The sequence below is a fragment of the Saccopteryx leptura genome, chromosome 5, assembly GCF_036850995.1.
Source record: "Saccopteryx leptura isolate mSacLep1 chromosome 5, mSacLep1_pri_phased_curated, whole genome shotgun sequence".
Classification (NCBI taxonomy): domain Eukaryota; kingdom Metazoa; phylum Chordata; class Mammalia; order Chiroptera; family Emballonuridae; genus Saccopteryx; species Saccopteryx leptura.
Window position 1 is genome coordinate 25,757,098 of NC_089507.1, and position 26,778 is coordinate 25,783,875.

A 26,778-nucleotide genomic window follows, 5' to 3' on the forward strand; every position below is an offset into this window, starting at 1 on the left:
GTAAAGGCAGAAAAATGACTCCACAGTCTGTGGGCTATTGCATTATGAAACGTCTATCAACAGGTACTACAGAGAACTCTCCATCCCTCTGGCTGTTCTTCCAAGTAATAAATGTTCCGTGTCTTCTAAAACATTGATGCTTTCAAAACATGTAAGTCTACTTGCCCAGACACAACTAAAGGGACTTTTTTTTTTTTTTATCCCAAGTTCTTTAAAAAAGAAAAAAAGAAAAAGCTTTGGTGTATCACAGTTGCTACTGGAGGGGTGTATGTTGTTGTCTAGAAACATGGTTGAAAAAAATGACACACTTGCCTGTGCCAGGAGTCCGGCATTAGCTGACCTGAATAGGAACATGGACCTGCAGCTGAGAGCCAGCACTGGAAAAGGCCTGGGACCTGGGGAGGGGACTGACCACTCAGAATTCTTAAGTCCTCTTTCAACTAGGAGAACCGCCCACTTACACATCACCTGCTTCTTTTTGTTTTATTTTGTTCCGTATTTTTCTGAAGTAAGAAGCAAGAAGGCAGAGAGACAGACTCCTGTATGCGCTTGACTAGGATCCACCTGGCATTCCCACCAGGAGGCGATGCTCTGCCCATCTGGGGCGTTGCTCTGTTGCAACCAGAGGCATGCTAGCACCTGAGGCGGAGGCCATGGAGCCGTCCTCAACATCTGAGCCAACTTTGCTCCAATGGAGCCTTGGCTGCGGGAGGGGAAGAGAGAGACAGAGAGGAAGAAGAGGGGGAAGGGTGGAGAAGCAGATCAGTGCTTCTCCTGTGTGCCCTGGCCGGGAATTGAACCTGGGACTTCCACATGCCAGGCCAATGCTCTACCGCTGAGCCAATGGGCCAGGGCCGTCACCTGCTTCTTGGTCACAAATCTGCATGTGTGACTCCAATGTGTCAGGGAATACAGACTAAATGAAGAAAGCATTAGCTGTTATGACCAATTCTCATGGTTCTGCTTGAGGACAAAAAAGTCAAGACTAAATTTTCTATATGAAGAAGAGCACTTTTAAAATGTTATTTCAATATAATTCACTTTCAACTAAAAGAATAACTATAATGCACTAGGCAACCTGGGGAATTGAAGCCTTTGAAAATGCATGGGGCAGAGACGCCACGCTGTCATCCTGGTTAGCAGTGGGCTCCGAGCAGTTAGAAACCAGAGGCACTGGATTCAGGGGAGACAGAGGGGAGCTGCTGTATACAGGTCATTCAGAAGCTTTCTGCCAAATATGAAGAATTCATCTCCATTGGGATAGAAAACCATTTCCCCCTTCTGTTCTACACTTTGGTCTTGTATGATGAACAGATCAAAGATAGATTTAATTTGGCTTAAAGTTCATTAAGTCAAATATTTTAATAAACCATATTTCATATGACCGATATCTCAGTTCCTAAAATAAAATCACTTAATAAAACATATTTAGTATTTTGTTGGAAGTTCCATACTAGATATATGGAGACACATATACCATTTACATGTATGTATACACACAAATACATACACACATCTCTACATCCACTCATCATTAAAAATGTGAGTTGTGACTGTGTAAAAAGGACTTTCAATGAAAATTGTTCAGTAATTTCCTGTGAACAGTCTCCATTTTCACTAAAGCAGTATTTTCGTGCTTTCAAAATTAAAGACCTAAGACTTATTTAACAAATAATTTATACCAAAGTCTATGGCATTCTTATACTAAGTTGACACCACAAAAGTGAACGTGTATCACAAATGTATTTAATGGTCCATGGTAAACACATACTTTTTAAACATGCGGGCTCATACATTCTTCTTAAATAAAATGTGTCTGTTTAACTTTTAACTGCAGCAAGTGAATACGGCTACAGCAGATTTTCACACAGTTTGGAAACTTGATTTAGTATGTCTGTCGTCAAATGCAGGCCGTGTGGCATATGTGAAATTCACTGTGCGAGGCCAAGGGCAAGGTGATAAGGCCCTCACAGAAACAAGCAGTCACCTTTGGGACAGGGGGCACCACAGCAGAAGGAAAGATCACCATGGCAGCCACTCAACAGTAGCAATGCCATGTGTTTTAACAAATAGCCTAAAAGAAAACTGTGATTTCAAACACAAGTTCCGTATTGAGAATCACACTGTGGTATCCTAACTTTCTGAATTTTAGGCAATGAATCATAAGAAGTGGCTTCTCACATAAGCAAGTCTACATAAAATGCTCTAGGATAGGGGTTGGGAAATGTACTTTCTGTTAAGGGTTGGACGGTATCCCAATTATAAAGTCTGTGCTGTAACCCCTCAATACTGCCACTGAGGCACGAAACAGCCAATGCTAAGATATACAGTGGCACCTTGAGATACGAATTTAATTTGTTCTGTAACTGAGCTCGTAAGTCAGTCAACTCGTATATCAAACAAATTCCTCCCATTTAAAATAGCTGAAATAGATTTAATCCATTCAGCCCTGTGAAACATCCCCAAACCATCCTAAATTATGAAAAAAGACATTTTTAATTAAGAAACACACATGTATATTTTACCAATGCATGACAAAATATATGAAATAAAAGAAAAAAGTGTTATTTAGTACTGTATTCTTACCTTGGAGTCAGACGAGTGCGGCTAACGGAGGTGAATGGCAGAGGAGGAGGGAGGGAGGAAGGGATGCAGGCACTGTAGACACGTAAACTAAGACTGCACTTTCTTTACTTTAAACAAAACTAAAACTGCACTTTCTTTACTGAAAATGAAACCACAAAAACTTACTCACAACTCGTACTTCGGAATTTTGCTCGAATCTCGAACGAAAATATGGACCAAGTCACAGCTCGTTTCTTAAAAAAATTCGTATGTTGGTCTGTTCGTATGTCAAGGCACCACGGTAAATGAATGAGGGTGGTTGTGATCTAATAAGATTGTATTTACCACAGGCAGAGAGCCAGAATTAGGCTGCATGACATGTTGTATCAATCCCCGCTCTAGGCTAAACCTCTCAACATGTTTTTAATAGCCAGTATGAAACACTTTCTACATTACACATGTGTAATATACGCACTGGTACATTTCACAACACAATATTTACACTTACTAGCAGTGATGTACTTTGCTAGTTTTATTCTTTTTTATGTTTGTTTGGGGGGATTTCTTTTTTTTCTGTTCATCAGAAACCACTAAGTTGATCTCACAAGTGGGTAGTGATTCACTATTTGACAAAAGCTGCTCCAGCGTCAATAGCAGCTGGGACTTACTCATTTACTGATTATCCCAAGAAATATAGGAAGCTTTCTAGGAATATATATTATTTGTTCTATGTTTTCTATGTGCCATGCCCAAGCATATGTTCTGGGAATCTAGTAGTTTTAAAAAGATACATATTGCCCCGTATCAGTTAATACTGTAGTTTATAAAAGGTGAATGCTCGTCTGTGTCAAATGGAATAATTACTGCAATTCCTACCTACCTCATAAAATTGTGAAAATAAAGCATTTCGATTGGCACAAACCGAGTATTCAGTACGTTTTCCATATCAGCATTATCCAAATAATTAAATAACAAGAAGTAAAAGTACTTTTAAAAATCAAGTTGAATTATACTCTATATTAAAAGTGGGCTTTAAAATAAGTTAAATTCCTATTTAATTAATGAAGATGACCTTACCTATATTATTTAATGTAGTAAGGTTTATAGTAATGAGATAATTTGGCAAAACACATTACAGAAAACATTTACTCCAGTGGTTCTCCCTCCCTCTCCCCCACCCAAAAAGTCGGAGAAGATTTAAAGGTTTAACTCCATCCCTAAACCAAAATCTTTAGATCAATTATCACCAGCAAGTGACCTATAGCAAATGATGGAGGTGAAAAGATTCAAGAAAAATAAAAGATGCTCTAAAATCTGTTAGTATGATTACTGTGCCTGTGTATTCAGTTAAAAATCTGCCCTATGCCAACTTCCATGAAATTAACCTTTTAATAGTTAGAATGATAACAATTTTGCAAAACTGAAACAACAGCTAAAAGGTGGCTGGCTCCGTAAGAGCCAAGATTCTGCCTATATTTTTTCACTGCTGTATACCCGAATTTAGAAGAGTCCTTGACACTTTGTAGATACTCACTGAGTATTAGTTACATGCAGGAATAGTGAACAAATGACTGATCAACTGTTTATGGCATTCAAAAAAAATATATAAAATGTAAATTATTTCAAAGTAACATATTTAAATCTTTCTTGACATATCTAGCTTATCTGGTTTACTCAGCTCTGGTCAGAAATTACTGAATGTTTGCAAGTGTTTTTTAGGGACAAAGAAATAATCTTACCTTCTTTCTCTACTCTAAAAACGAAAGTTCTTTGTGTGGTAACAACCTCAAATTTGTTGTCTCCTTGAACTCGGACTGTAGATATGGCAGAAAGGGGAATTATTCCCTTTGAATACTTCTCCTGCATTGGTTAGAGAAAAAGATACACAAAAGAAGATACATTAAAATGAAATTTTCTTGATCTTATTTTTAAAAAAGAAAAAAAAAAGGCATAACATTTACAAGAAATCTCTTTCATGATTTCAGTCTAAATGTTTAAAATAACAAAGGCATAGTTCTTATCCTCACACACAATACCCCCAGAAAAGAAAATATTAAATGCTCCTTTCAAGTAAAATGTCCTCATCTGGAATTAAAAGGCACAGAATCAAATACAAACAATTGTACTAGACTAGCAATATATGAATGAGTTCCAAAAACAGCAGTATGTTCTTTAAAACAAGCTGGTCAAAATAATTATATGGTGTTTGCTGGCATCTGCTGGCCATACCAGGTAATGTAACTGAATCATTTCAAAATGACTGCTGTTTAGGACAGCAAGAATATATCTAAGAAACCAGATTTTTGGATTATATCAATTAACCATATTACTCAATGCCCTGATGATAATAATCGAAATCTCACAACTGCATCACATTAATTTTTATTCTTCAAGGACAAAAGAATGAAAAATAACGGATGTGGCTATTTGCAACTGATATATAAAGATGAAAATTTTACTCAAGGAAATCATTCTTAAGACTCCTTGGTGGCCTTGGTCGGTTGGCTCAGCGGTAGAGCGTCAGCCTGGCGTGCGGGGGACCCGGGTTCGATTCCCAGCCAGGGTACATAGGAGAAGCGCCCATTTGCTTCTCCACCCCCCCCCCCCCCCTCCTTCCTCTCTGTCTCTCTCTTCCCCTCCCGCAACCAAGGCTCCATTGGAGCAAAGATGGCCCGGGCGCTGGGGATGGCTCCTTGGCCTCTGCCCCAGGCGCTAGAGTGGCTCTGGTCGCGGCAGAGCGACACCCCAGAGGGGCAGAGCATCGCCCCCTGGTGGGCAGAGCATCGCCCCTGGTGGACGTGCCGGGTGGATCCCGGTCGGGCACATGTGGGAGTCTGTCTGACTGTCTCTCCCCGTTTCCAGCTTCAGAAAAAAAAAAAAAAAAAAAAAAAAAAAAAGACTCCTTGGTAAGTCTGTCTTCATTTTCCCAGACTCTCCCAAACCATTTGGCATACTAACCACCCCCACAAATTCAACTATTTACTAAGGGTATAATGTTGACAGGGCCCTGCGTTAGAAAGAAACTCAGGAGAAGGAGGCACTAGACCATTTCATGCAGAGAACAAGTGTCAAGTTCCTAATCCTCCCAGCAGTAAACTGCCGCACACAGCAGATAGGTAAGGAGCAGTCCGTTAAGGAGCAGCGACATGGCCCTCGGCTAGCTGAGAAAGCACTGTACTATCTTGACATCCCTTAGTCCTTCAACAGTTTCTCCTCCTCCACAGCCTGTGCCCAACCTCCCATCCCTTCCCGTGTCCATTTCAAGGGTGATTTAGGAGGATGAGTGGGCATCCTCATAGAAAAAGGAGAAGAGTCATTACAAAGTAACTTACTCTTCTCATTATTTTCCATTTTTTAAAAAGTCTTTCCTGCCTAAGGAAAAAAAAAATGCCTTCTTGCTATTTTAACTACCAATTTTCCACGGAGAATTCTAAAATCTGCCCTTCCCTCCTCAGCCATTTCAGTCAACTCCACTCCCTGTTTCGAGTCATCAATGGTGCACCTAACTGTCCCATCAGTACCTCAAATTTTAAAACTCAATTCATTTCTGAAAACGTTTCCTCCTCCCTCTATATACGTCCATTAAAACATGACTCTTCTAGTCAGCCCATCTTAAATAGAATAGTCTTTGATTTGTGCTAACCTTTTGCAACCACAGAATTTAAGAATCTCTCTTTGGCAACAGTATCAACTTGTTACCAGCCACTCCATGACCCTTTACAGCAGTGGTCCCCAACCCCCGGGCCCAAAGACCGGTTCCGGTCCGTGGGCCATTTGGTACCGGTCCGCAGAGAAAGAATAAATAACTTACATTATTTCCGTTTTATTTATATTTAAGTCTGAACAATGTTTTATTTTTTAAAAATGACCAGAGTCCCTCTGTTACATCCGTCTAAGACTCACTCTTGACGCTTATCTCGGTCACGTGATACATTTATCCGCCCCACCCTAAAGGCAGGTCCGTGAAAATATTTTCTGACATTAAACCGGTCCGTGGCCCAAAAAAGGTTGGGGACCGCTGGTTTACAGTAACATTAACCTTCTTGAGGTCCCCTAAACCTACTGTGTTTCTACCCAATCTAGTGTCTTTGCATACTCTGATTATTCTACAAGGAATTTTTAAAAATTAAATCCATCAGGGTGACATTGGTTAATAAAATTACAGTTTCCAAGAGTACAATTCTATGACACATCATCTGTATGTTGTTGCATTGTATGCTCACCACCAAAGGCAAATCTCCTGATGTCACCATGTATTTGACCCCATTTACCCTCTCCTACACCTCCACCCCCTTTTCCCTCTGGTAACCACCCCACTATTGTCTGTATCCACCCGTTTCTGTTTGTTCATCTGTTGCTTTCCATTTTACATCCCACACAGGAGTGAAATCATATCGTTAACTTTTTCTGTCTGACTTATTTCTCGGGAAATGCTTCTCATACCCGACTTCACACAGTTAGGGATGCCTCTACAACTCCCCCATTTCGGCACAGAGGTGTTCCTGCAGAAAGCCTTGCTGACCCCCGTCCTCTCAGTCCGGGATCGTCACCCAGGCGGATGATACCCTCACTCAAGCCAACAGCAACCTGCACTTTTCTTTTAGAGCGATCACTAAATATAATGTAAATGATGATGTTTATACTCGCACTGATCATTTGGTTAATACCGTCTTCCCAAATAGACTGTGGGTCACATGTGCATTTTCCTTACTACCTTTCACAAAAGCAGTATTGTATAAACTTTTTTGAATAAATGAAATCTATGTCCAATCCATCACAATTAAACCAAACTCTGACAGCTGGTTTTTAACCTTTTTCTAAATTCCTTCTCCGGCCTCGGTGGTCTCCGACTGGTAACTGAAAGCCTGAGTTCCCGCCCACGCTCCCGAGCTGCCTCCCTACTTTCAACTCGTTCCCTCTAGACCGCGCTGGCATCTTGTTCCCATGTCACAGGTGGAGAAAATAAAAGATTCATGGGGGAGGGTAACAAGATGGGTCTCGAAGTTCGCACATGATGTTGATGGATTGCAGCGGCTAGGAAGGTCAAGAGGAAAGAGCAAAACCATGGCGAGGAAAACAGGAAAGGACATGTTCGCGTTCCCAGTGTATCCAGACACTGCTCAGAAATGTCACTGCAAAGAAATAAATGAAACAACTGGCCCTACAGAGGAAAGCCAAATAACACAGGTGGGTTGCAATGGCACCATGAGATCACTGTGTGCTCCCGAAGGACAGGAGGGAGAGAAGGTCTCCCGCTGTAAGGGGACCGAAGCCTTGGGGAAGGGCGGGCACAGCACCCTTGGGGGCCGTGTAAGGGCCTTCCAGCTCTAAGTGGCTGAGACTCCACAGTCAAAAATCTAGAATGTCCAAAAACATTTATTTACACTTTATCCATTCTCAAATTTTAGTTTGCCTAAGAATTAGAGGAGCTTATAAAATTATATATCTATCATAAAATTTTATTTCTAGTGAGATAATGAACTAAATTTTGAATAAAATTTTACCATTAACCCCTTTTTTCAGTAGCAAAAAATCAAGTAGCATTGCAGAAAAAAAACCAGAAATTTAAAAAAGGAGATTTTTCCTTCCTCCCTCTGGGTCTCTTGAAAAGAGATTAAAAAACGCAGTCCTTAAAAAAACAGCAACTCACCTCCCCTGTCTATAATAATGAAATTATACTTAACAAGCAAGTAGTTAGAGAACAGTAACAGAAAAAGAATTCTCCAGAAGTTATTAAAATGTACTTAACATGCTAAAGACTGTGTGACTTTAACCTCAGTAAGTTGTAGTTTCTCTAAAGGCTCATCTGTAATCTATCATGAGATAATTACAAGATAAACCTCACAATTTTGAACACTGCAGAGTTGATTTTATGTTTCTCTTCTAACAACACTCGATAAAAACAATATGGTGGGGCAAAAAGCAGCTCAATGACAATAGGCTCAAAATGACTATGTTTTTCAGAGTGTAAAATTTTCCTTAAGGAAAGAAATTTTACAGCATCCCTTGAGCCTGTAACACACAGATATCTGGGTCAAGTTTGTCATTTATCTACCACTTTCAGACAATGAAACGACCACAGGGCAACTCTGCCCACAGCTGAGTGAGAATGGGGGTGAGGCAGATTTCTTGGCAGGTGATAAAATATCCAGGCTATTGGGATGTTGCCATTGTCAGTAATACAATGAGAAGTCCTGGCAGGGACAGGAGTGAGCAGCGCTGAGGAAAATGGAGGAAAACCTGGAAAACGGGAACCGCTGCCCACTGCCTCCTAAAACTCCATGCTGGCGCCTCAGTGTACAATTAAACACTGACCCCGCCCACTCAGAGCACGTGGCCACCAGAAGCTCAGCCAGCCGACACAGGAGCCATGACGGCCCCATGTCTTCTGTTTACTGGCCTTGAAATACCTTCTTCCCAGGCTACCTCTTTTCTCAGAAGGGTCACAACAAAAACTATGTCTCTTTTTAGAAAAAACCCAACCCAGTGTTTTGTTTTTTTGCCAAGATAAACCCAACCGTCTAAATAGTCAAAGGGGAAAAACACTACAGAAAACAACCATTTGAATTTTTTTTTTAATTTGGTGTTAAGCAAAAGGATTTGTAATAATTCACTTTAACGTGAACTTCTGATTCCAATTTCAAGCCAAGGTTGCATTAATTTTATTGCATCAATATTTAAAAGTGTGATAGGCAATCATCCCCTCGCTGCACTTGAGATGAGCTTTTGAAGGACAGAGTGAGTCCGGGTGGACACACATACTAGAAATCCTCTCTCCCCGATGGTGATGATGATACCAACCCCACGGCTTCATGGCATGGCAGCCTGCCTCGTTCCTGAATAGCTGCCGTCCTCCTTTCAGTCAAACCAGAGAAGGGCACAGGTGCTGAAGAAAACTAGGGGTCAGACACCATCAGATACAGACCACGCTGCAGCCTCCCAAGGCATAGAAATTGTCTCAATATTCAAATACACAAGCAAACTAAAAACCGTCGCTAAGGCAGAAAATCAGCTATTAAAAATATGCATCCCACTAGCTTGCAAACTTCCAGGAGGTATGTATAAACCTATTTTGATGCTTTATCTGGATCGCTGCAAAGTGAAACCAAACAACTAACACTTCCCTAAACTTTCTGTTATTCTTAGTGTAGTGTGTGTTATTTTCTGTCTAAAAGCATTTACTCCTCTGCCCTGCAGTAGGGAGGAATCGGTACATGGAGAGGAACATAAATCTCTATTTAAGCCGCAAATATCACCAATATTAGGCAGGGGAAATCTCTAAAAAATGAAAAAAATAGTGTTAGATTATAAAATATAAATAAGAGAATGTGGTTAAATGTTAAGTGAGTATGTTAAAAGAATGTATATAGTTTAGACGAAAAAATTATCTGATTATAATTAACTAAAATATGGTATATTTATTAGTTCCAACTTAAGGGAATTAATTTTCAAACACAAAAATTTGAATATTAGCACAATGAACTTCCATATACTTCTCCTTAAATTTGACCATTGTTAATAACTTCAGTTTTTGCATTATTGAATGGTGCATTTGTGTAAATATATATACAGAGGGTCTTCAGTTGCAAGTGTCCTTAACCTACTCTATTCTTCAATCAGAGAAAACTATTGTACTTACATGGTAGAATGGATTGCCCATCTGAGCATCTCATTGTTCTCTCTGCTACTGAGTCCTGTGCCCTCTAGTTTTCCTATGCACAAACATTTCTCTGGTTTCTTTATGTACACACATTGCATTTTCAAGACCCATGGCAAATGAAATCTCGTGCAAAAAGTCTTCCTTGGTTCTTCCACAAGCTTTCCAGAATACTGAGCAACTGCTCTTTGCTCTGCCATTCCCTACCGTGCTGTTCTGCAAACGTTTCTTAGTGCTTTCTAGGATAAAGGCATTTTCCTACGAATTTGAATATCACTCATAGCAATTCCTATAGGCTTTAAAGATAGTCCATAAATAATTATTAGGTGTCTATGTTTTTTAGAACTTCCCATTTTGTGTGTCAGGTTAAATTATGAAAAGAATAAGTTTTACCCCACTATAATTCTTTTCATGTGATAATCCAACTCACAGTCTTAAAAACAAATACCACTTTCTTAGTTTATTGAAGAACACTTAGCATGCGCAAAGCAATACTTGAAAACTGTAAAGCAGTGGTAGTCAACCTGGTCCCTACCGCCCACTAGAGGGCGTTCTAGCTTTCATGGTAGATGGTAGTGGAGCAACCAAAGTATAAATAAAAAGATAGATTAACTATAGTAAGTTGTTTTATAAAGATTTATTCTGCCAAACTTAGCGAAAATCTAACATAAAGTACTTGGTAAGTAATTATTATTATATGCTTTAACTTGCTGTAACTCTGCTTTAGAAATTTTATAAAGTAAAATTACTTCCCTACTTTATAAATCACCATTACTGTGGAACCGGTGGGCGGTTAGAAAATTTTACTGCTAACAGAGATACAAAAGTGGGCAATAGGTATAAAAAGGTTGACTCCCCTGCTGTAAAGTGTACTTACCTTCTCGTTGTTGTAATAAGAAAGGCTAAGGCCATCAAATTTCACCCATCTCTTCTGGAACATGCGTTTTCTGTGAAACATGTGAAATTGTTATTTTACATTTAAGTATCATGAACTTGAATTTTAAATACATTTGTAACATAACTGCGCTGAGTACATTCCCATTTCCTGTTCAACAGTGCAGAAAACAATAGGCTATGTAACAACGTACAATTTTGGCAATGGTACACAAAGAGAAAAACTTTATATGATGATACTTTCTAATCAGCTGACACAGGTACTTAAAACAATGACACTGTTAACTGCTGTCATGCACATTTGTAATGTTGAGTGTAAAACAAAGTTTTGTCAAACACACTCTCGTATCCATTTCCCTTAATGGGAATAATTCTTTAATTAAGATAATATAACTTTCATCCCTCAGTAAGCTTGAAACATTTATATACTTTACCTTAACTTTTGCTTTGAAGATGAATAAATAATATTTTGTTAAAATAACAAAATTTGTCAATGAAGTTTACATAGAAAAACTATTTAATTATGATCACCTAAGCTGAAAAGGTCCTGTCTAAATAATCATTTACAATCATCCAAATTTCATAGAAACATTAATATTTTTTTGAAAAAGAATCATGAAAGACAAATGCCATTCAAAATAGTTACTAACATGAGAAAGTAGATAATGTAATTACATGTTTCCTAGTTAGGCTTAAAAGAGAAAGAACTTCTGGCTATAGAAGGGAAAGTAAACAACCATTTCTTTATTTTTTTCCAAGATTTTATTTATTCACTATAGAGAGAGAGAGAGAGAGAGAGAGAGAAGGAGGAGGAGCAGGAAGCAGCAACTCCCATATGTGCCTTGACCAGGCAAGCCCAGGGTTTGGAACCGGCAACCTCAGCGTTTTCAGGTTGACACTTTATCCACTGCGCCACCACAGGTCAGGCCACAACCATTTCTACTGGGGATTTTTTGCTCTGCTTTTAGTTCCCTTTCCTAAAGACAAACAATCCTACAGGTTTTGAATATCTCACCCTCTATGCATCTCTCTGTGTGGATTGCTATGACCTGGTTACTTTTAGCCTTTAAAAAACAGATATTTCAGGCTGGGACCTACTCCTAATTTAGAGCTCTCTTTCCCCCTTTGGCCAACTTCTATTATGAATCTACCTTTGCCACCCAGCTTAGTGTATCCCAAGGTTCTCTTTACCACGCCACAGTCTCAGAGTTCCAGGGAAAAGCAACCTGGTCTCATCTCTCCAGGCAGAGGAGAACAGAAGCTCCATATCCACACATGCTGCAGATGGCTTGTCCAGTCTACCTGAATCATTACCAGCTAGAAGCAGCGGTCATTGGGACTTGGACATGAGCTGCAAAGTATAGAATTGTGACAACAATTCCAGTGCCATGCGAACTTTTCCTGGATGTGGACTTTTCCGGGATTCCTGCTCCTTGTGACAGCTCCTAACAGACTGAACTGGGGTTGGGTTGCATTTTTCAGGGATTTGGCATGGTGTTGAGGCCAACTTGGACTTGGTGAACATGTTAAGGACACCACTCTTTTATGGATTCTTGCTGTATTGGCCAAGAGTTTGCTTAAAGGCTTTAATCACTGTAAAAAAAAAAAATAGAAGACTGGATAAAGAAGATGTGGCACATATACACCATGGTATACTATTCAGCCATAAGAAATGATGACATCAGATCACTTACAACAAAATGGTGGGATCTTGATAACATTATACGTAGTGAAATAAGTAAATCAGAAAAAAAAACAAGAACTGCAGGATTCCATACATTGGTGGGACATAAAAACGAGACTAAGAGACATGGACAAGAGTGTGGTGGTTACAGGGGGCAGGGGGAGGGAAGGAGGGAGAGGGGGTGGGGGTGGGGGAGGGGCACAAAGAAAACTAGATAGAAGGTGACGGAGGACAATCTGACTTTGGGTGACGGGTATGCAACAGAATTGAATGACAAGATAACCTGGACATGTTTTCTTTGAATATATGTACCCTAATTTATTGATGTCACCCCATTAAAATAAAAATTTATTTATAAAAAAAAATACAGATACAAAAACTACATTTTTTAAAAAAAGCCACTTCTAGACAAATAGGTAATAAAACAACTATCTTTTCCCTTTGCTGTGCTCTGACATGTTAAGATAAGGAACTGGCATAACCTTCTGTGGTTTTCAGAAGATTTAAAGATAGTAAAAAACTTCAGAATGTGGAGAATTTTTCTTCTGGGCTTGTTCCTGAGCGATACACATGGATTACTCAGCAATCTTTCTACACTGACCCTCAGTCAATGTATTCTGCTTACGATCAAATCAAAGAAAATCAGAGCAAATGAGAAGTTTCAAAGTTCATCAGCGCAGACAACATTCCACATTTAAGCACTGAATTATGAAGTAATAAAAACATGTAAAGGCATTAAAATCATAAAACTACAACTAACTACCCATCCCTCTGTCTAGATTCCCTGATCTTTCTGCTTCTTAACTTCTCTTGGTCCTGCAATGGGTTTCCTTAACTTTGTTTCTACTTCTTTCTCCAATCCAAGCACTCAAATTAAAAAGTAAAGAAATATTAAGCAATCACAAAATAATAATGCAGTGAACAAAATCACTCCATACACACATCATGTTCATCTCTGTCATATTTATTATTTTTTTTTTTTTTTACAGAGACAGAGAGAGGGATAGATAGGGACAGACAGACAGGAACGGAGAGAGATGAGAAGCATCAGTTTTTCGTTGTGACACCTTAGTTGCTCATTGATTGCTTTCTCATATGTGCCTTGACCATGGGCCTTCAGCAGACCGAGTAACCTCTTGCTCAATCCAGCGACCTTGGGTCCAAGCTTTGCTCAAACCAGGTGAGCCCGTGCTCAAGCTGGCAACCTTGGGGTCTCGAACCTGGGTCCTCCACATCCCAGTCTGATGCTCTATCCACTGCGCCACCTGGTCAGGCCATCTCTTTCATACTTAAACACAGGTTAAAACATAACTTCCCACAGGATCTCAACAGTAGTTCTGTAAACCAAGATTTGTTTTGAGCCTCACCTGCCTCACATTGTGAATGGTGGTAAAGCTCAGTAACTTAGAATCTTCTATTTTATTACAAAAATCATCAACATGGATAGGCAATAAAGACCTTGGAACCTTCCGTTATCTCCCAAGTCCCTTTGATAATTAATCTTTATCTTTCCAGGTTTCAACTATAACCACCTACACAGATAATCTTCCCCTGATAAGCCAATTCAAAGCAGATCACAGTGTTATTTCCCTTCAAAGCAGCATCTCCTTTTCCTCATAGCTCTTAACACAATCTCCCATTATATACCATATATATATTTGTCTACGTGCTGTCTGTCTCATACCAGCCATGATGCTTTACAAGGACAAAGTTCAAGAACGTTTCATTATCTAATGTATGATCAGCAACTAACACAGACACAAATTGGGCACTAAAAAGAAGAATTCGTTGAATGAATGACATAATTATACAGATGGTTCCATAACCTTGGGATGGCCACTTAAAAGTCATTCTCTCCAAGTTAGCCATCCCTGACTACCAGAGAGACCCTTCCGGGCTCCCTTGGTCTCTTACCCTATTTCTGTAATCAGACCTCACAGATTTTATAATTATATATTTGTTTACTTCATCTTATCTCCCATGATAGATATTTAGATACTTGAATATAGAATCAATTTGTTGATCAATGTAAAACTGATAGTCGTTAAGAGTTTACACTTTAGCTTGAGTAAAGGCAGCTTTAGTTATGGTCAGTGCATAATGGTTAATGCAGGTAATAGCTTTGTTTCAGGAACTGGGATGTCTGCCTACATGACTTAACAAGATCTGCGAGAGATTCACCTTTGTCAGGCCTACGTGACAAGAGATAGACACCTCTGTGCCCCAGGGGACTGCAAGCAAAGCCTTTGTGCTCCAAGGCCTGGATGCCTGCTCTAACTGCCTCCCCCTTGAAATCCCAAAACCCTTACCTCCCCTTATAAAAATGGTGACTGGGGATAGGGAGTTGAGATGATTTGGGAATGTAAACCCCTGTTGGGTAAACAAATGCTTTTAGATTTGCTCGCTGGTAGGAGCAGCACACGCGTGTACAGTCTGTAGAAGCCTGCGGTGCTTGCCCTCAGGGTGGCAGACTGCAAATTGCCAGTTTCCTGCCACCACCGTGGGGGGGGGGGGGGGGGGCGGCGGCTGTTTGCTGGAGAAGGAGTCTTTTACCCCAGTCCGTTCTGGCTAGGGAGTGCAGAGGGAGAGAATCTGGAGGGTGAGTTCAAAGTGTGAGTCCGGGTTAAGGAACCAGAGACCAAGTCGGGTTTGGGAGCCCAGATTTCCACCTGGCCTGTTTGGCTGGGGGTCCTGAGGCTGGTGGGGGCCCATTATTCCGAGTGAGTCTGGAATGCTGACGGCCTCGGGAGCCCTGCCTGTTTGCTCGTCCACCCTTAAGAGACTCTAATAAATGGAATGGCCCACCATTTTCTAGCTCCACAGTTCCTTTACCATTTGCCTGAATCCAGTAAGAACCTGCATGGCCACTGTGGGGTGGTCAGCAATGGGGAAGGTCACATGAGGAACTCAGACCCAGAAACTTTGGCTAGAGCCGCCCACAACCAAGCGTGCCAAAAGAAACTTCCCAGGAGTCCTTGGGAAAAGAGCGACTGTCCGTCAGCCAGTGAGATTTCACCACGTCATATCAGCTCGACCACCCTAGTCGGAACCCTTTAAATATCCTCCACGGGGGTCATCCTACCTGACTTCCCTAGCCTCTGTCCCCTGGGCCAGGGAACCTCCTCAGGCAGAAGCTCTGTACTGGATAAAGCCTTTTACTATTCCACACTTCGTGGCTCCGGCCCCTTCCTTCTTCCTCGGCAGGGAAAAATACCTTACAGCCACAGCAGCCACTGGCCATACACCCCATCTCCCCAGATTGCAGGCCAACAAAATAAAGGGCCCATAAATATTCAATCTCTGGCTCTCAAGTGGTGACGGGTAGCACTAACTGTTATATTTTCCTGTTTCAAAACCGGCAGCTGCTACTGTTCTTAGAATGTAAATTGAGCTTTACAAATATTTAATGAATAGTCATTCCTCATCATAGCACAGTTCATTTTTTGCGGTCTCACTGTACTACGGATTTTTAAATTGTATATATCTAATTTTGTACTGAGGACTTTTTGCTATATCATGGGATTTTGCAGTATATAGGTGTTTTTATGTATTTATTATTTTAATTATTTTTGCAGTAAAATAAGCATTTTCTAGCCTAAAAAATTTAAAAACTATAAAATATATTAATTAAAATGTATTAAAAGAATATTACTGTATATTCACTGATGAGTACCCATATAGAATTTTATATGCTGTTAAAATTACGTAGGTTTAAGAGTGTGGAAAGTATTTAAGAGCATTAGGAAGTGTTTATAAAAATGGGGAAAAGGTTAATAACAGTGTGGGAAAGGTTTATAAGAATGTGGAAAGGGTTTATAAAACCTTAAAATATAGCAGGTCTACCGAAAGTTCTGTCCATTTTTGGAATAAAACAAAATACAAATTTTTTTGTCAGTAAACTTTATTAAATAATATAATTGCCATTATTATTAATGATTTCTTGCCAGCGTGAGGGCAATTTGTATATCCCATTTTTGAAAAATGTTTTATCTTTTGATGCAAAAAATTGAACCAGTGCTTGTTTGATATCTTCCTCATTTTTGAATTTTTTGCCCTTCAAAAAATTTTGTAAGGGCAAAAACAAGTGATAGTTTGAGGGTGCTAACTCCGGGGAATATGGTGGATGCGACAGACATGCTTCTGCAGTATTTCTTCCTTGTTGAAATTCGTAAAAATTACAGTGATGTAAATGAACTTTATCAGTAGCCATGGGTACACTATCGCTTCACACATAAGACTAACGTGAGTCAACTTTGTTTTAGTTAATTTGCTATGTCAGTATGTATGCATTAAGTGATAAAAATAGAGAGGCACACATGCGCCAAATAAACGTGATTACGTGTCGAAACTTGTTGTGATAGAAACGGACAGAACTTTCCGGAAGACCTTATATATAAATAATAAAATAAATATAAGGTTGCTATGTTATGGATTTTTGCCTGTTGCGGGTTCCTGGGACCTAACCCCCACGATAGATTAGGGACCACTGTATATTTTTCAATGAAAAATGCTTCAATTTTCATTTTATATACAGAGAAAATAAATACCACTAAAACACTTTACCTTCAATTTCATTATTTTTGTTTTTTTAAATACTAAAAATCAGATTTTTATATGACCATATAAAAACTTTGTAAAACTACCTCATTATTAAAGAAGAATTAGATACCACGGAAAATGTAAAGTTATGGACATTAATTTCAATGTAATTTTAAAATATATTTTATTTTTAAATATATTCTTTAAAATGTACTCATTTGATACTGTTACAGTAATATGTTATAGTAATTAAATATATATAAATATTGAAGAATATGGAAGATATATAGAAGTTAGAATATAATATTAAAAGCCATTAAGCTAAGTGAATAAGGTTATACCATCTGGGTAGGAATTAATCTAGTGTGTACAGATACGATAGGCAGACTCTGCCTTTTGTGCAGGGCCCAGTTAGTGTGTGTGTGAAGTTATATGTACATAAAAAGTGGCTTGATGTGACAACTTTGTAGGTTAACATAAACAAGCTTCCCTAGGACCACCTTAAAAGTGGCTTGATGTGACCTTTCGGTAGATTAACATAAAAAGGGCTCCCTGTGAGGAACTCCCAAAAAGGTGGTTTGACGTGATAATCCTGTAAATTGACACCTGTTAGAAGATGGGTTGAGATGATAATCCTGTAGATTGACACCTTTTAGAAGGCGCTGGCCAGAAAAGGTACTAAAGCTAAGGGGCCAGCCTGCTGTGGAAGTTTCCCAGACTCCAACCTTGAACGTGGACTGTCTCCACGCTGCTCTGACCAAGGACAGCTCAGAGGAGCACGTCGATGGGGCCCCTTTAAGCTGTGCCCAGGCACGCCAAGAGGATTTGTGAGTAATAAACTGCCTGTGCGATTCTTGCAACTAACTTGTATGTCAGTCCTGTCTTTCTTCCAGTGGCAATTGATCTTAGTATCAATAAATAGAATCCTCATAGCCACCTCAAGAGTAGTCTTGAAAGAGGCTGACAGCCCTGCTGTTAAGCAGGAGTGTCCCACTGTGCGGGGAAGTCAATCTGGGATGCCTGATTGACTAAGAGCTTGGACTCTACTGGGACAGATACTTTCCTATTTCAAACACGTTAATCAGTTGAAGATGTTTCTAAAACTAAATTTATATAAACAACCTATTTTGCTCATTGAATATGTCAACATTCAATTAGCTATTTTCTCCATGTAAACTTCAATACCACATTCTAATAACTAGTTAAAGAACTTAAATTTAGATCCTTTTTCACAATATTATCTTTTACCTAATAAAAATCTTGATTTAATACTGGTAAACCCTACAAATTAATCAAAATCTCAATTGAATAAAGAGAAAGCTTTAAAAGAATGTTTCTAAATGTCAACATACAATTTTAAATCAATAAATATTGGTGAATACGGCCCTGGCCGGTTGGCTCAGCGGTAGAGCCTCGGCCTGGTGTGCGGGGGACCCGGGTTTGATTCCCGGCCAGGGCACACAGGAGAAGCACCCATTTGCTTCTCCACCCCACCCCCCTCCTTCCTCTCTGTCTCTCTCTTCCCCTCCCACAGCCAAGGCTCCATTGGAGCAAAGATGGCCCGGGCGCTGGGGATGGCTCCTTGGCCTCTGCCCCAGGTGCTAGAGTGGCTCTGGTCGCGGCAGAGCGATGCCCTGGAGGGGCAGAGCATTGCCCCCTGGTGGGCAGAGCGTAGCCCCTGGTGGGCATGCCCGGTGGATCCCGGTCGGGCACATGCGGGAGTCTGTCTCTCCCCGTTTCCAGCTTCAGAAAAATACAAAAAATAAATAAATAAATAAATAAATAAATATTGGTGAATACAAAATTTTTAAGAAGTACCTTTTCTGAGCAAGGGTTAAATATTCCTCTCATGTATTTATTAAATTCTATTAGATATCACACAACTAATTCTACTGGAATTATGTAAAATTAATCTACTTCACACAATTGGAGGTTGCTAAAGTCCCTTAAACATTTTCTCTGGTGTAAGTTATGCCTTTCCTCTACATTTGATTAGTAAACAAAACAAAACAAAAAAAACCCCTCAAGGTGTGAAATGCAATGTCACCCCTATCATACAACAAAAATTAGATAAAATAATAATGAATTCTATCACAGAGGAGATATAATAAAGCATTAACTAATTAACTATTTATTTGGCAGGATAATTTTGGTAACAAAAATAGCAAACACAGAGTGCTTTGCTCTAGACACTATTGCAAGCCATATACACATATTCATTCATTCATGCTACATAAGGAATATTATTATTCCCATTTTACAGAGGAAGGCACAGAGGCACCGATAGGTTTAATAATGTGCCCACACCACACAAACGGTAAAGAGACTAACTGTGAATCTAACGCAGGCAGTCTGTGCACTTAACCACTTCTCAAACCCGACTCGAGCACATTTTATAGCAAAACATCCTGGACATCCCTTTCGGCAGCAATAACATTTGACCTATACCCATTTTATATGTAAGTTCAATTTTGTAAAGTCCTTCAGAATTCCTTCAGGAAAAAAGGTAAAGCGGACAAGAAACATATTAGCCTAGGTTTTGTCCTATTTTGTTTTTAGAGTTCTGAAGGGAAACATTTCTTTAAGAAGCTTTTTTAGAATAGTTTATAAGGCTTGTGCAGTGTTATTGAACGGATTTCTACAAACTCTTCCCTTGAGCTCTGGTAGGGCAGGTGGTGTAAAATTTCAACTGCTTTCATAAATACAGCCTCACCACCTGGTGCCAGTTTTTATTGTCTCAAAATTGTGTATCTTTAAAATTCCTTTTTAACAACAACGCATATACAAACAATTAAATCTCTATTCATGAAGCGCTCACATAGGTATTTCTGTTTAATATCATTCCTAGGAGGCAGAATTCTTTGTAAAGATTTCATCTTATAGCTTAAAAAAAACACCAAAAATCAAACAAGCATGCTAACCAACAATAGTAATTTAAGGTAGCAGTGGCTACGAAGTTGTCGTCTATAAATAGTACCCAACTGAAATGAACCTCAACGACACTAAGTCCAATTTATCACTTTTATTAATCATAGTACTTAAATCATCACAAGCATACCTCTCAATCATTTTAAAAGCTACCTAAGAAGAGACTAATGTGCTTTACTATATAGATTCACCTGCCTTGTTTACATAATCCTGTAGAATTATAGGTACATTTCATCTTTTTCAACTCATTTTTTTCTTTTTCAATTATCATTGACATCCATTATTTTAGATTCAGGTGACACCCCAGTGATTAGACATTATCTAACATACTAAATGATCATCCTGATAAATCTCGCACCGACCTGACACCATACATAGTTATGAGAATATTATTGACTGTGCTTTCCATCCCCACGACTATTCTGTAACAGCCATTTTGTTCCTCTTCATCTCTTCCCCGTTTTGACCCATCCTTCCGATGCCCCTCCCCTCTGGCAACTGTCAAAATGTTCTCTGTGTCTTGAGTCTGTTTCTGTTCTGCTTGTTTGTTTCTTTCGTTTTTAGATTCAATTTTTGATAGATATGTAATTATTGCATTTTATTGTTCATAATTTTTACCTTTTTATTCCTTTTTCTTAAAAAAAAAACACCCTATAATATTTCATGTAATACTGGTTTGATGGCAACGAACTCCTTTAATTTTCTCCTATCTAGGAAGCTCTTTGTCCTTAGATTCTTGCTAGGCCCTTGCTTTTCACCCCTCTGAATATTTCGTGTCAGCCCCTTCTGGCCTGCAAAGTTTGTGGTGAGAAATCAGTCTTATGGGAGCTCCCTTGTCGGTAACTTAACTAACTGCTTTTCTCCTGTTGCTTTTAAGATTCTCTCTTTGTCTTTCATCTCTGGCACTTTACTTATGATATGTCTTAGTTTGGGCTTCTTTAGGTTCATTTTGTTTGGGACTCTCTGCACTTCCTGGACTTTATGTCTATTTCCTTAACCAGGTTAGGAAAGTTTTCTGTCATTATTTTCTCAAACAGATTTTCAATTTCTTGCTCTCTCTTCTCCTTCTGGCACCCCCCTGATGAGAATGTTGGTACTCTTGAGGTTGTCCCAGAGATTTCTTACACTGTCTTCATGGTTTTGGTTTTGTTTTGATTTTGCAGATTCTTCTTCCTTTGTGCTGTCTGATAGGGTGTTTTTTGCTTCCTCATGTTCCAGATCACTGATTTGACTCTCAGCGTCATCCGCTTTATCGCTGAATCCCTACAAATTATTCCTCATTTCAGTTAGTGTATCCTCCACTTCTGACTTTTTTTTATGGCTTCCATGTCCTTTTTTACGCAGTTGAAGTTCTAAGTTCCTTGAGCATCCTTATAACTGTTGTTTTCAAGTCTATAGCTGGTAGTTTGCTTGCTTCCATTTCATTTAGTTCTTTTTCTGTGGATTTCCCTTGTCCTTTCAACTGGGATATGTTTTTATGTCTCCTGCAGTTTGGGTGGTTCCTCCTGTTTGTCTCTATGTATTAGGTAGAGCTGCTATGTCTTCCACACTTTGTAGAGTGGTAGTAGGTGCCCTGTAGGGCCTGTGGCACAGCCTCCCCAGCCACCTGGGCTGGGTTCCAGGTGCGCCCCTGTGTGGGCTGTGTGCACTGTCCCGTTGCAGCTGAGCCTTGACCGCTGTTGGCATCATTGGGAGGGATTGACACCCAGGCCAACACAATCCATGAGGACCAGCAGCAACTACAGTGGAGGAGCTGCTGTGCCAGGAGACCCAGTCTTCATGTGACTTCTTTAAATCCCTACTTGTAGGACTTCCTTTCAGCGAGATTTCAGGTGGCTCTACACAACGGCTGTTCTGTATCTTAGCTGTCATTCTGATGTGGTTGTGGGAAGATTCAAGTACCGCATTTACCTATGCTGCTCCTTGCCTGCCCAGCAGGCTCACATAACCACACAATGATTCTCCATGACTAAAACATTTTAATATTTTTTAAGGAAGAGAACTTAGCTGAATAAGAAATAAAGTCTAAAACATCTTGTCAGTAAAATAGAAATTCCTCAGTTTTTATAAAAATGCTCAGTGGGTTATGCTGAACACACAAACATCTTCAGAAACCAGCAAGTTAAAGTCAAAAGCGTTTCCTTATTGCAGATATTCTTAGTTATTTCAACATGTGCACCTCCCACAAGGGAAGCAGACACGACACCATGTTCTCCTTTCTTTACAGCAACTCACAGGGTTCTTCCTCTGAGTTACATAGTCAGAAAATGTTGAAATAAATTATATCCAAACTCTCATATGACTACCTATTCAGACTTGCTAAAATGATTGAGCTTTTTTAAAATTAGTTACAGCTAGAAAAGGGGAAGGGGACAGATTTGGGGTATTTTTAGCCTCATAACTCAGTGAGTTTTTTTAAAACTGGTACCATTTGTTAAGTTTTTCATCTGCTTGCCCTATTTGAAACCCTAAATACAGACCCAAGTTCAACATTTTTGCCAAGTTTCTTCCATACAATTTTGTAAACCAATAGTATCAGGCTACATTAAAATTAGATCATTCAAATACCTAAATAAATTTCACACTTGGATCACAACTGGAAATGTTTCAGTATTTCTTTAGTTGTACAATTATTGTCTTGCTAAATACTGGGTGGTTTTCCCATACTGTTCATTAATTCAAAACTGGCGTTTCCATTTCCAAAGCAAATAGATACTCAATCATGTGAATTAAATCCAGATTATGAATTTGATTATTTTGTTTAACGTCACACCTGAGAACAAGTTTCAAACAATATTTGGAGAAGAATAACTGACTGTGGCTATAATTTTTAAACTGTGCTTTGACAACGCACGTAAGAGTCTTTATGGAGGAAACAAAATTGTAAGAAGAACACGGAGAGTCATTAAGTCCACTGCTCCAGTAGTGAGTGTATACCAGTGTCATCAACGGCACCTGCAGATTTTCAACCACGACAGTGGTCAGAGTTCACAAGGTTCCCATAAATGAGTAAAACTTAGCGGTTTTTAAAAAAGTTTCGAGAAAAAAATTATGTCTAATGCTAGGTTTTTTTACTGATCCATTCAACAAATATTAAGATCAACTCCCACATGCCTGGCAACATTTGAGCTACTGAAGAGACTGCAGTAAGCAAAACAAAAGCCAATATAAATGCCGTCCCCAGGGAGCGTGTATGACACAGATAAATCATCTAGGAGAAAGCCCCACAGAGAAAACTGAAGTAACTAAGGGAGTAATGAGGTGGTGGGGGAGGGGCAGTGACAATTTTAAATCCGTATTGTCTTCAGGGCCCAATGCCAAGGAGACATTCTATCAAGAACCCAAGGGATGCAGAGTACGAGTCCTGCTGCTCTCGGGGTACGTGCACTGCAGACAGAAAAAGTGCCAAGGTCCATGAAGAGGGCTCCTGCTCCTTATTACTTCTCTACTTAATAGAGTCATAGAAAGTGGTTTCCCTATTTTGTGATCAATCAGGTTTTAATTTTCTATTTGGGGCCCAGGGGAGATGCAGGAAATTAATGTAAGATTTTAGCCAACCATCTAATCTGTTCTGTGTCTCTAACTGCTCACAGGCCAAATGCGGCCCATTGTGTGTGTGTGTGTGTGTGTGTGTGTGTGTGTGTGTGTGTGTAAACACGGTTTTATTGAAATAGCCTCATGCATTGGCTTACATATTCTCTAGGGCTACTCTGATGCTACAACTGCTGAGTAGCTGATGTCCCATAAAGATCATATGGCTTTAAAGATTAAAATATGTATTATCTGACCATTTACAGAAAATGTTTGCTAATCTCTTCTCGTGGAATTCAGAATATCATCTAAAGCAGAGCTACCTGCACCAAGACACGTGAGCATGAGTTCAACAGAGCTCGGCACCCTCTGCACGAGGACAGGCATCACTTTCTCTAACTAGTGAGCACCTTAAACACCTTCACGATGGCCCGTGGAGTCTAATTAGGAGAAAAGGAAAACTTCAGCTTCTACTCTGGCCTAATAAATACATAGTTCTTGGCCAGTGACACATACTTCTTTCCAGTCATAGCAATATAATCATGGAGAATTTATTTTTTTAATTTCTTGCTGAAATAACAAGCTCCTTTGTTTACTTTCTTATGTCCATTCCTCCTGGTATTCAGGAGAGAAAAGTCTTTAAGCTAGAAAACTCAATTATTTCCCCCTAAAATGGAAAAATATAAATCTAGAAAACTTACAGCATCTAACCTTAGGGCAGGTTGAGAACAGAAAGGCTGGAAAGCCAGGGTTCTGACAAAGGGAAAGAGGAAAATGTCCGGTCCCAGAAGTGGCTGACAATGGTGAAGCTCTCTCAGGGCGCCTGCAGCGTAAACATACCGAGCCTGTACAGAGCACGGGGCCACCGGAGATGATGGAGCAAAGCACAGCTGCTCAGGCCCCTGTTCCCAGTCTGCTCAGTCTTCCAGGGGTATTTTAAGAGAGCACTCGGACCTCCCTAAACACTTAAACTTCACAGAAACGAAAGATTTGAGAATATTCCAGCTCACTGTTTCATTCCACCAGTGTGTGTATCAGAGTGCTGACTCATATGCTTGCTAACTGACTGTGCATTTACCAATACTGGTGACTGCTGAAAACCCAGCACAGCTGACTACTTCATTATCCTAATGTAACCAGAAAGGAGTGAGACAGAGGAACTGATACTAAGATGTACTCTGCTCTGGTTAATTCAACATCTCATTTCCTAAAAGGAAACAACTGTATGAAATATTAACCACAGAATTGCAATTCCTGCTCCCAATAGTTAACTGATAATGTGGTAGTTCTTCTGGTAATTTTTTGCTAGTAAAATTTATTTCAGGTCAAACCAAGACCTTTTAAAATGATGCACATGTTGAGGGGAACAGTAGAGAAAACCAGCACTTCAGAGAGGTCCACTACATTAATTACTTAAACAGGAGAGGCTTAACCCCAGAATAATTTAATAATTTATGAGGAACATTTCAAATAAACATTTCAAAGAGACATCTAAAAACCAAGATACCAGAAAACAATTCTAATTAAACATAATTCCTCCCCAAAGATTTCTCAGTCCTAATAAAATGCTTAAGGGACAGAAGTTTCTTTGTAAACAGAAATGATAAGTCTGTTTTAAAAGGATAATATTCAGGGGACCCTGACCTTCTGTGCAACACACAACAATCAAAACGATATATCAATAACAGTGATGCCAGAAATCTAACAATGACGTCCTTTCCCTTAACTATAATAAGCCTTGGATTCCCAAACAGGACACTGTTATGAAATGAGCAAAAGCCGAACAGTGTGGGCTGAGCAATACTAACTCAATCGGCATTGTTTTTCTTTGCTACAAATTGGGAGACAGGATAGTGCATTTTGGGGTGAAGTCAGAAACTAACCTTAAGGTTCTAGAGCTGAAATCCTAACGTGCAGTTTTAATTTGCTCTTCAGAACCTTAACCCAGCATTCCAGTTAGCACAGAGCACAGTTTCCTCCTGTGTTGAAACAACAGACTCTGCAAAAGCAAGCTGAGTCCTGCACAGCTGTAGCTGGGTGCACGAGGAGGCAGGGAGGGGGCCGGGAGCAGCAGCAACCTAAGAGGCTCAGAAATGGATACACTCCAGTGGTTGAAAATGTGTTATTCAAATAAAAGCATAAATACATACCCTTGAGGAGAGAGTTTGTCTAGCCATCCCGATTTAACCTTCCTTGCGGACGGTCCATAAAAACAGGCATAAGGAGATATTGCATTTGAGGAAAAGACGGACGAATCAGCATTTCCACTTGTTGAGCTTAACGGATAACTGTGCCTATTAACGGGGTCCAGAGTCAATGTTTTCTGAGTCCTTGATTTAGATGCCTTTGAATTTTTTCTTCTTAAACTCTGGAAGCACTCCTCAACTGTTGAATATTCTGAATCACAAGCGCAATCCGCCGGAAAATTGTTCTTGTCCTCTCGTGGTATCCAAATATCTTCCACCTTTTCTTCACTTACAGTCTCCTTCCTGTTGTCATATAAGCTAAATGGGAAAGAATAGTGTATACATTTCAAAGTGTTATGTGTCATTGAAGTCATCAGTTATCTTTTTAAAGTTATAAACAACCCATCACAGAAATTTAAGCCAGGAAAGTCTTAGCATTTAATTTCCCATCTGATCATTTTTTAAAGTCTTCCAGAAAAATGAAATACGAATCTCTCATTATCCTAAGACATATTTAGACACTACTAAAAGTAATATATTTTTTCTTATGAATCATTTAATCTTATCTATTTAGTTTAGGGGCTGCATATGGTGGAAAGGATGGAGACTGTAGTCTTCGCATCACAATTTAAACATCTTCACCTGCACCGTAAATGTGGCCAGCCCAACCTCTAGTCCCTGGGCAACATCGTGAACTACTAACTTATCTCTCTGGAGACCTCTCTTCTAAACATGTTGCCTCTTCTCTGACTCCCCATTCATTGACTCCAAGGACTCTATGTTGCATAATATAA

General features: G+C 39.5%; 1 protein-coding gene across 4 annotated transcripts in view; it reads right to left on the minus strand.

Annotated features, from left to right (window-relative positions):
- ARAP2 (ArfGAP with RhoGAP domain, ankyrin repeat and PH domain 2) overlaps window positions 1-26,778 on the minus strand; it is a 178,835-nt gene that overhangs the window by 121,417 nt on the left and 30,640 nt on the right. For all 4 annotated transcript variants that reach the window (XM_066387040.1, XM_066387041.1, XM_066387042.1 and 1 more), the window contains exons 6-8: window positions 25,949-26,302; window positions 11,100-11,169; window positions 4,305-4,425 (exon numbers count right to left, since the gene is read on the minus strand). In XM_066387040.1, the coding sequence (XP_066243137.1) occupies window positions 4,305-4,425; window positions 11,100-11,169; window positions 25,949-26,302 (545 nt within the window). The remainder of the gene's footprint in view (window positions 1-4,304; window positions 4,426-11,099; window positions 11,170-25,948; window positions 26,303-26,778) is intronic.